General features: G+C 38.4%; 1 protein-coding gene across 3 annotated transcripts in view; it reads left to right on the forward strand.

Moving 5' to 3' along the window:
• The window catches only part of Gpbp1l1 (GC-rich promoter binding protein 1 like 1), a 42,163-nt gene extending 32,750 nt beyond the window's left edge, over positions 1-9,413 (forward strand). For all 3 annotated transcript variants that reach the window (XM_076860520.1, XM_076860519.1, XM_076860518.1), the window contains exons 8-12: positions 3,949-4,077; positions 4,528-4,686; positions 6,328-6,452; positions 7,262-7,364; positions 8,505-9,413. In XM_076860520.1, the coding sequence (XP_076716635.1) occupies positions 3,949-4,077; positions 4,528-4,686; positions 6,328-6,452; positions 7,262-7,364; positions 8,505-8,657 (669 nt within the window). In that variant the 3' untranslated portion in view covers positions 8,658-9,413. The remainder of the gene's footprint in view (positions 1-3,948; positions 4,078-4,527; positions 4,687-6,327; positions 6,453-7,261; positions 7,365-8,504) is intronic.
• Positions 9,414-10,335: the final 922 nt, after the last annotated feature.

Raw genomic sequence — 10,335 nt, forward strand, 5'->3', positions numbered from 1 at the left:
TACAAAAATGAGAAAGACAATGTCATTTTGTCTTCAAGGATTTTAAGAGTGAAAATTGGTGAGGATAAAAATCATGATCCACAATATAACATGACTTTAGTCCTGTTGTGAATCAAGGGCAAATGAAGAGAAAACTATGTGAAGGTTGTCATTACTATCCTTTTCAAAGATAAAGCTTGAACAGGGTGATGACAGTTGACAGAAGAGAGGTGACTTGTGATGGGAAAGCAGAATACACTGAGAGAATAATGATTAGAGAAAGAAAGCAGAGTACACTGAGCATTCTTACCTAGAAAACTGGGATAACTATGAAAAATCAGTTTTTAGGAAACTTGAGGAATGTGGTTTTGGGGTACCCTGAGTGTGAAATGTTAAAGAAAGAAATGAGATGACTAATAGTTAATTGTTAAGTATTAGCAATCATTACTAAAATTGAGTATTTTTTACATTGAACACTCATCGGGGCCTGGTGACAGACACCTATAATCCCAACAACTCAGGCGGGAGCAAGTTCAAGGTTAACTTTGACAACTTAGCGAAACCCTGTCTCAAAAATTAAAAGGGGGGGTGGGGGGCTGGAGTTGTAGCTCCTTGGGTAGAGAGAGCACTTTCCTAACGTGTGAGGCACTGGGTTTGATCCTTAGCACCACATAAAAACAAAGGCACTGTGTCCATCTATAACTAAAAAATATGTTTAAAAAAAATAATAAAAGAAGGCTAGAAATGTGGCTCAATGGTAGAGCACCCCTGTATTCAATCCCCAGTATTAAGCATTGTGTCACTAGATGTACATAATGAAAGAGATTTTTTAAAATTATACTCTGCCTTGGGAGGGTCCTCAAAAGTCTTTATAGCTAACTGTGTTCAAATACATGGTAAAGGGAAGAGAACTGTCATTTGTTGACATTGTGTTCCAAGATCTTTGCTAGGCCTTTTACACATATTAGCATATGTACTCCTCAATTATGTAATATGAGGTTTGAAAACTAGTTAGTAATAAGAGTCAGGTCTCTTAGCTGGGCATAGTGGTGCACACCTATAATCCCAGCACCTCGGGAGCCTGAGGCAGGAAGATCTGAGTTCAAAGCCAGCCTCAGATATTTAGTGGGGTCCTAAGCAACTCATTGGGACTCTGTCTCTATAGAAAATACCAAAAAGGGCTGGGGATGTGGCTACATGCTTAAGCACCTCTGCGTTCAATCCCCATACCAGATAAAAAAAAAGGGGGGCGGGGGGGGAGATTCAACACTTTTAAACCATATCTAATTTCACAACAGTGCTGTTTGTGCTGTTCCAGGATACCTCCTATCTTGAAGGATGAAGAGGAGAGAAGAAGTTGAGAATTTAGAGTTAAACTTAACTAAGAATCTTTGTGTCACCCTCCAGGGCTAGTATCTTGAGCAAGTTATTTAATTTTGCTAATTCTCCTTAAAAAAATTAAAGGGTTAATTATATCTGTCACGTAATTGTAGTGAAAGAATAAAGTTAAATGAACTTTAATGAAGTTAAAGTTTTAAAGATTTTGAAATACGTTTCCTAGCTCATCCTAATTACTCAGTAAATGAAAGTTTAAAAGTCTGAGTTTGTTAAAGAGCAAATAAAGTGAGTGGGATATTTTAGGCAAAAGGAACCATTACCCAAAAATGGGGGCAGAATATGCCATATTTGGGAGGAGGCAAGTGATTCTGTGTGGCTAGTATGAGTGAAGTGATGAACAAATAAGACTTCAGGTAGACCTGTATAAAAGCTTAGGGGAAAAGCTGGGGATAGAGATACAGTTTTACATATTATCTACATAATTTTTATTTAAACTGATTGGTTCCACAGAACTAGTTTTTCTAATGAAGTTCACCTAGGAAAAAATAACAGAAGAAGAAGAGTTCTGAGCATAGAAAACTATAGAATGCCTACATCAATAGAAAAGACTGAAAGGGATTCAGGAAGTAAGAGCAGAACCTAGAGAATGAAGCATCAGGGACAGGGAAAGAGATATGTTTAGAAAAATTTGGCAGTGAGCAATAAATATGTCTTTCCTCAAAGAAGACATATTTTTGAAAGCTGTCCTTTGTAATGTGAGGTTGAGACTTTTTAGTTATTTATAAAAGAGGTGTTTTACAAAATGGGGATAGAAGTAAGTATTGCAGGGAACAAAGTATGCCATAGTGTTTTAAGTTACTAAAGATTAAGTTGGAATAAAATTAAGCATCGATGTAGGCATCCTATTACATGTAAAGCTATCTGGTAAACCTTTTGTACTACTATGGCAGAAACACAAAAGTGTTTTTTGTGCCATGAGGTGACAACGTTAAAAGAAAGACAAGGCTTCTAGTAACATTCTATAACTGAGGAAGCCACAAATCATCTTTAATGTTAACACAAGCATTCATCTTTTGATTTTCATCAGTGCCAGAGCTAAAATAAAGAGTTTTATTTTCATTCAGTTAGGCCATTGTCTCCCTTATCTAATTGTATATTCTTTTTAAAGGTGTTATTGGATAGTGGAAAAGCAAAATCATGTACTAGCTGAGTGACATTGAACAAATTGCATAACGTTATTGTCTTAAGTGTCGTTCTCTATAAAATAAAGTCAACATAACAATAATTATACCTAAACTTTGGGCAGTGGCACATACCTGTAATCCCAATGACCCTGGAGGCTGAAACAAGAGGGTTACAAGTTTGAGGCCAGCCTCCTTGAGACTCTATCTCAAAAAACACTTTGAGATGTAGTTCAGTGGTAAAGCACTCTGGAGTTCAGTCTCCAGTCCCACAAAAATAATACTGATCATACCTGATGTGTTTAAGAACAAAATAAAACTATATGACAAGCACCTGATACATGGTAGATATGCAGTAAAATTAATTTCTTTTGTAAAGTTACTGTGTCATGTATTGTATCTTCAACCAAGAGGGCACCCAAGAAAGGAATAATTTTCACACAAACCCTTTCTACTGTAAGTCTCTTGATTATAATATTTCAGGCTGCAAAAATAAGTAAAAATTTTTCATTTGCTTCAGCCCCATTGACTTGCCTCATCTTTCTCGGTCTCCTCAGATAGTGACATTGACTCAAAACAATAGAGCATTCCAGATATACTATGCTGCCATCAGAGTTGGGGTCATGGCCAGACTCCACAAAACTAAGAAAAAAGGGGCCTCTGCTGGGTACAGTGATGCATGCACATCTGTAATCCCAGCATCTCAGTAGACTGAGGCAGGAGGATTGCAAGTTTAAAACCAGCCTCAGCAACTTAATGAGACCCTGTCTTAAAATTTAAAAAAATTAATGGCTGGGGATATAGTTAAGTGTCCCTGGGTTCAATTGCTGGTACCAAAAGGGGGAGGAGGCGCTAGATAGCCTTGAAATAGCTTCTTGCCTTCAAAGTTTCTAGAAAACCGCATTTTTCTGATGTGTTATGTGGAAGTTAATAATGTCATAAAAGAAAAATTGAGGGTCTGGGGTTGTGACTCAGTGGTAGAATGCTTGCCTAGCACATGTGAGACCCTGGGTTCGATCCTCAGCACCACATTAAAAAAATAATAAAATAATAAAAGTGTTATGTCCATCTGTAACTAAAAAAGAAAATTTTTGAAAAATTGCGTTAATGGGACATCTTGTCAAATTTATCTGTGCACTTAAACACTTTGAGAAATAGCACAGTAATGAAAACCATTGAACTTTGATCACCCCAGCACCTCTCAGGCTGATTGAAGTAGAGCTCTTTTGATAAATACCTGTTAATATCCCATACGGCTCCTCTGCTTTTCATCTTTCTTTATCCTTCAATGTCTAATCTCAGAAAGGGTTTGTACATCCCAAACATGTTGAGACAGGTAAGCTCTGGGGACTTGCATTCCCACATAACATTTCACTCTTTGCTTTAAGATTTTACAAGCTGAGCTCCTATTTGTATGCTTGTTTTGACTTATATATTTATTCCCATATAGCCCAATGCATGGAAATCTAGCAGAATGGAACTCAAATCAGGATCCCTTTCCTCGTCATTTACCAATCCAATTTCTGTTACAAAACCAGTGGTACTGGCTGGTGGCGCAGTTCTCAGCTCTCCCAAAGAGGTGAGTGAGGATAATGCAGGACAGCCTTTTCCAAAGTTGCCATTTCCTATTTACTTACACTTAAGATATCCACCGTGACTCTGTAGCTGTAATGCCATTTCTTTTGTTAACTATGCTTAACTGAGAATTTATTTTTTGCTTTTGTCTCCCATTATGAGCATACAAAAGTGGACAATAGCCGAGTGGGGTGAATGTTCTGTGATAGACCTACACCATACTGCTGGTGTCTGTAGAAGGATCAGGAAGGTGCTATATAGGCCAGCATGTCTTAACTATAGAAAGCCTACAAAAATAAGTCATTAAAAAAAAGAATTACTTTTTTTGTAAAAAGATGAGAGTATTAAATAGGCTGCCAGATTCTGGAAATCTGTGCCATTTAGAAGTAATCCAGAGAATCTCAGTGCTTGCCCTTTGCTATTAGGAGCAAACCTATTTGTGGTATTTGCCTAGAGTCCCTCCAGCATTACCCCTCCAATTGAGATCAGCTCCTCTCGTCTGACCAAGTTGACCCGCCGAACCACTGACAGGAAGAGTGAATTCCTGAAGACTCTGAAGGATGACCGAAATGGAGACTTTGCAGAGAACAGAGACTGTGACAAGCTGGAGGATGTAAGAGCATATGAGTTCTCTGGGACAATATAGATATTTTCCTTTGTTATATGTAGGGGTTTTTTTGTTTGTTTGTTCATTTGTTTTTTCCTTAAGGGTGAAAGAAATGGCAAGATTTTAAAATGTACATAGTATCTGTAAGAGTAAGACCCTTTGGTAAAGTGAATTTATTCATTGTTCATCAGAGATTCAAACTAGGATTTATTTTATTGACCATTAGGTTCACTTACTGAAGGGTATCTTAATTGCTTCCAAGTTCTAGTAATTATAAATAAAGCTGTTGTAAACAACTGTATGCAAGTTTTTGTGACCATTAGTTGTCAGGTCCTTTAGCCATTGTGATGGCTAGATCATAAGGTAATAGCATGTTGAGGTTTTTTTGGTTTGGGTTTGGCAGAGGAAGGTGGTTTGTTTTTGTTTTTAGTACTGCGAGTTGATCCCAGGGGCAGTTTAGTACTGAGCCACATCTTCAGTCCTTTTTATTTTCTGAGATATGGGGTCTTTTGCTAAATTGTCAAGGCTGGCCTTGAACTTGACAGTCCTCTTGCCTCAGCCTCACAAGTAGTTGTGATTATTTATAGGCATGCTCCACTGTACCTGGTTGTATATTTAGTTTTGAAAGAAACCACGAAACTGTCTTCCAAAGGAGTTATACCATTTACATTACTACCAATAATGAAGGAGAATTCATATTGCTCTACATAACAGAATGTGATATTGTCCATGCTGTGGATTTTGACCCTTTTAATTTTAAAGTTCTTGGTATATCTTGGATAACAGTCCTGTCAGATACCCATTTTGCAAACATTTCCTCGCTCGATGTGGCTGTCAGTTGTTTTTATGAATCATGCCTTTGATGTTGTATCTAGAATAGTCATTGACATTTAAGGTCATCTGTATTTCCTCCTGTATTATTTTTAGATGTCTTATGGTTTTGTATTTAAATTTAGGTCTGTAATTTTGAGTTAATTTTGTGAAGGGGTATAAAGTCTTCAACTAGATTCATTTTTTTTGTATATGGATGCCCAGTTGTTCCCATACCTTTATTGAAAATACTGTCTCTTCTCCATTTTATCACCTTTGTTGACTCTCTTCTGTTCCATTGATCTGTTTGTCTATTCTTTTGCAAAAACCACACTGTGTTGATTATTCTAGCTATTATAGTAAGCCTTAATGTCTGCTAGCATCAGTCCTCCAACTTTGTTCTTTTCTTTTAATATCATATTAGCTATTCCGGATCTTTTACCATTCCATGTAAACTTTGAAATTCAGTTTTTTTATATAGCAGGTCCCATTTTTAAATGGGAAAAACCTGTGGGCCGAGGTTTTCTTTAGAAAGCACTTTCCTGGGTTCTTACTCCTTGATTTTGTAGGTTGCTTGTCTTACAACAAGAGTCATAAGCCGAGTGGGTGGTGCATGAATGTAATCCCAGTGACTCTGGAGGCTGAGGCAGGAGGATTACAAATTTTGAGACCAACCTCAGCAATTTAAAGAGACTTTGTCTCAGAATTTTAAAAGGGGGGGGGTGGGGCTGGGGATTTATTTTGCTCAGTGATTAAGCACCTCTGGCTTCAATCCGTGGTACTAAAAGGGAAAAAAGGATCATTAAACAAGAGTGTCCTTCCTTTTATTTATTGCAGTTGGAGGACAACAGCACACCTGAACCAAAGGAAAATGGGGAGGAAGGCTGTCTTCAGAATGGTCTTTCTCTCCCTGTAGTAGAAGAAGGGGGAGTTCTTTCACACTCTCTGGAAGCAGAGCATAGGTAAGAGAGGACAAGATCATAAAGAATGTTGGGCTGGGGAATGTGGCTCAAGCGATAGTGTGCTTGCCTGGCATGCGCAGCACTGAGTTCGATCCTTTGCACCACATACAAATAAAGATGTCGTGTCTGCCGAAAACTAAAAAAATATATATATATTAAAAAAAATTCTCTCTCTCTCTTTAGAAAAAAAAAAAAGAATGCTATGTGTGATCTGTTGGTGAGGATCTTAAACATTCTTAAGATATCTTGGATAGAACTGAATTGGGCATACAGAGAGAAGAGTCCATGAACATTGTAACTTGTTCAGTGTTAACATAGGTTGGCCTGTTGGCTCCTTAGCATTCTCACAGACTTGGCCAAGTTTTTCACAATATCCTCGCCAAAGTTTTCTTGTCATTGAATTTCAGACTCAGTTTATGGCTCCAGTCCGAAAAGGAAAGAAATGAGAATCTGTTTCCTGGGACTGTGGTGCTGTCCCAAATGAACTGTTACCATAAAATCCCCTTAAAGGAGCCTTGGAATGCTTGAAACCCCTGGTGCTTAAATGAGGGCCTTGAACATAAAGCAGTCAGCTTTCTTGGGCACGACTGGATAGCTTGTGGAGCCTGCCAAGTATGGGAGTACTTTCTTAAAAGAAATCTCCTATTCCAGGGGAATTGTAGGATTAGGTTCTGAGAGAGGCCACAGTGCCATGAAATTGAAAGAACTTAGGTACATGTGGAAATGTCCTGATTTTATTGTGAAAAGCCGTAGATTGCCCACTTAGGCTTACTGTTGTCCTATTTTCTTTGTCTTTCTGCCTCCACCAGGTTATTGAAATCAATGGGATGGCAAGAATATCCTGAAAATGATGAGAATTGCCTTCCTCTCACAGAGGATGAGCTAAAAGAGTTCCACATGAAGACAGAGCAGGTATGTCATAAATCTTCCCTGGAGACCAGTTAAACACTAGGAAAGAAAGGAGTCAGGACAGTACTTTCCCTTAGGAAGCCCTAAGTGAGAGAGATGAGACCTTGAAAAAGAAAGTATAAAGTAATTACCGTAGTAGAAATATAAAGGAGCATCAAACTCTGCCTGAACAAAAAGGATCTCCAGTGGTAGTTATACCAACAGGCCAGTGACTAGCAGATTCCAGAAGGTAACATTCTTTCATCCTCATACCTCTAACCCCTTATCAGAACCCCAAGATTATGTTCCAAAGGTCTGAGCTCTGTGTTTAGGAAGAAGCCAGAACTTTCTCTATATTCAGCCCTGAGTTCCTTCTGCTGCTCTGGCAAGAACTAAGAAACCAAAAGGCTTACATGAATTCATTCAACAGATGCTTGGCCACTTTCTCTGAATAAAACTCTGCCAAAGGGTAAGGATTTGGCTCACTGGTAGATCTCTTGCCTTATATAGGTGACACCCTGCATTTGATCCCCAGCGTTGCAAAAAACAAGAACAAAGAAAACCCTGCCAGATCCTAAGGTTTACAACAATGAACAAGATAAATGAAGTTTCTATAAACCTCCTTGAGTTTACATTCTGGTGGCATATAAATGACAGCTGAATTAAGTCCCACAGAAGGAAAATATACAGGCTGACATAAGACCTTACCACTCAGAACTCAGAAATAGGAAATCTCAAATCCTACCTCGGACAAAATGAATCACAGGTCCTTGGCGTGGTGGCACACGCCTGTAATCCTGGCTACTCGGGAGGCTGAGGCAGCAGGATTATGATTTCAAGGCCAGCCTCAGCAATTTAGCTAAGCCCTAATCAACTTAGACCGTGTCTCAAAAAATGACGATGAAGCTCAGTTGTGAAAGCACCCCTGGGTTCAATCACTAGTAGTACTCCAGTACCCCCCCCCAAAAAAAAAAAAAAGCCAACCTTGGATAATTATTTGTACATGAAACAGCCCTACTGTGAGAGATCTTAGAAGATCTAAGTTTTCCCCCATCTCCCATTCTCCCTCATATCAAATTGAGGCCTGGCCTTTTCCTATGTCCCACAAGCCAGTGTGGTCATTGATGGATTATTTTTTTCCTTTCTCTCCCACGCTAACCACAGCTGAGAAGAAATGGCTTCGGAAAAAATGGCTTCTTACAGAGCCGCGGTTCCAGCCTATTCTCCCCTTGGAGAAGCACTTGTAAAGCAGAGTTTGAGGACTCAGACACAGAAACGAGTAGCAGTGAAACATCAGATGACGATGCCTGGAAGTAGGCATATAAATGCTCACAGTTAATTTGACTCAGTAAACTCAGCTTGTGTGTTTAGGGAATATAAAAAAGAAATTGTTCTTTTCCTTTCTTATGTTGTTGAATATTTCATGCACAAGGGAAATAATCATATCCCAAAGAAAGAGCAGTTGGCTTGTTTAGCTTTTGTTGTTGTTCTTCCCTGTTATCTGCTTAATAGAAGTTTGTGTGGTGGGAAAGATTTTTTAAATACACACACACAGTACATATGGGGCGATGCACAGGTGGGAGCTGGCAGTGCAGAGATGCAGAGAGGAGGAGACACTGGTCTGCAGCAGCAGCTTCTACTACCAGCCCTTGGGGCACTCACCCCTGTGCTCAAGCAATCATTGTCAATGACAAAGTGACTATTGAAGTTATAATTGTATTAAATTAATGCTAATAATTTGGATATTTTATTTTATTTTTGGCTGCTCGGGTAACTTTAGCCCTTAACAAAGCATATGTGGTTTTTTTTTTTGTTTGTTTGTTTATTTTTGTTTTCTTTTTTCCTTTTTGGGTACAGCTGTAAAATATTTGGATATAGGAAATGTGTTATTCTTGCAGCCTTGATATTCAGGGTGGATTGTAAAATATAAATTTTTGTGAGATTTCAAAGATTAAGATTATTTTGATAACATTATTTACAGATTTAAAAGATGTGGTTATCACAAGTCTGTTGAGGGGAAAAACTACTGCATAAAATAACTAACTTGGAATAAATATTTTGCATCAGTTTAAATTGTCTTGTGTAAGAAGTATGTTTTCTTTAAAATTAGCAAGCACTCTACCACTAAGTGACATAACCTAGCAGATATTTTTTGATGCACATGTTTAATGAAGTCAGAAACCAGATTTTCCTCCCTGAAACGGTTTCATTTTCAGTGCCATGTATTTACCACTGGGCTTTTTTAAAGAAAGGTCTTGCTTCAATTTTCCTACTAAAGAACTTGGGGTCAGAAATGACTCGAGCCAGTGCTGGCTGGTTTTTTCATTCAACAGATACTTTCCAAGCCCTGTTTCATGTCCCAGACATTATGAAAACAAGGGTTGCAACGAGTGCCTAGTCCTGTAGGGAAGAGAATAAACAGCTATTTTAGAAAAGATTAAATAAGTATCTGGCACTCTTTGCTGTACCTACAGTACTTTGTTCCTAGTAGATACAGAGGACCAAGAGCACACCTGATTGCCTATTAGAAAGATAATTAACTTGTAAAGTGAGCTCTGGGCCAGAGAGGACAAGAGGGTAGAAGCAGAGAGATCAGCAGGATGTACAATCTATCATTATACACTGCCTACTGCTAGTAGAATTATCCATATGCAAAATATGGTGAAGGCAGTTGAAATAGAGCAATAAGAATTATTAGCTATCATGTTCCATTGAATGTAAGATAGTGCATGTGTGTATGTTACTATGGGTCAAACCCAGGGCTTTGCATGTGCTAGGGCCACACTGCCAGTCCTAGCATCTGTAATTGTGAATCCTGACATCACTGTTGTAATATAAAAAAAAAAAAAGTGCATCTTAAAATCAATGAAATAGGGCTGGGGCTGTAGCTCAGTGACAGAGCAGAGCACTTGCCTAGCATGTGTGAGGCACTGGGTTTGATTCTAAGCACTACATAAATATAAAATATATTCTGTCTACAACTAGAAAAAAATTT

This window comes from Callospermophilus lateralis, chromosome 7 (assembly GCF_048772815.1).
Source record: "Callospermophilus lateralis isolate mCalLat2 chromosome 7, mCalLat2.hap1, whole genome shotgun sequence".
Lineage (NCBI taxonomy): Eukaryota > Metazoa > Chordata > Mammalia > Rodentia > Sciuridae > Callospermophilus > Callospermophilus lateralis.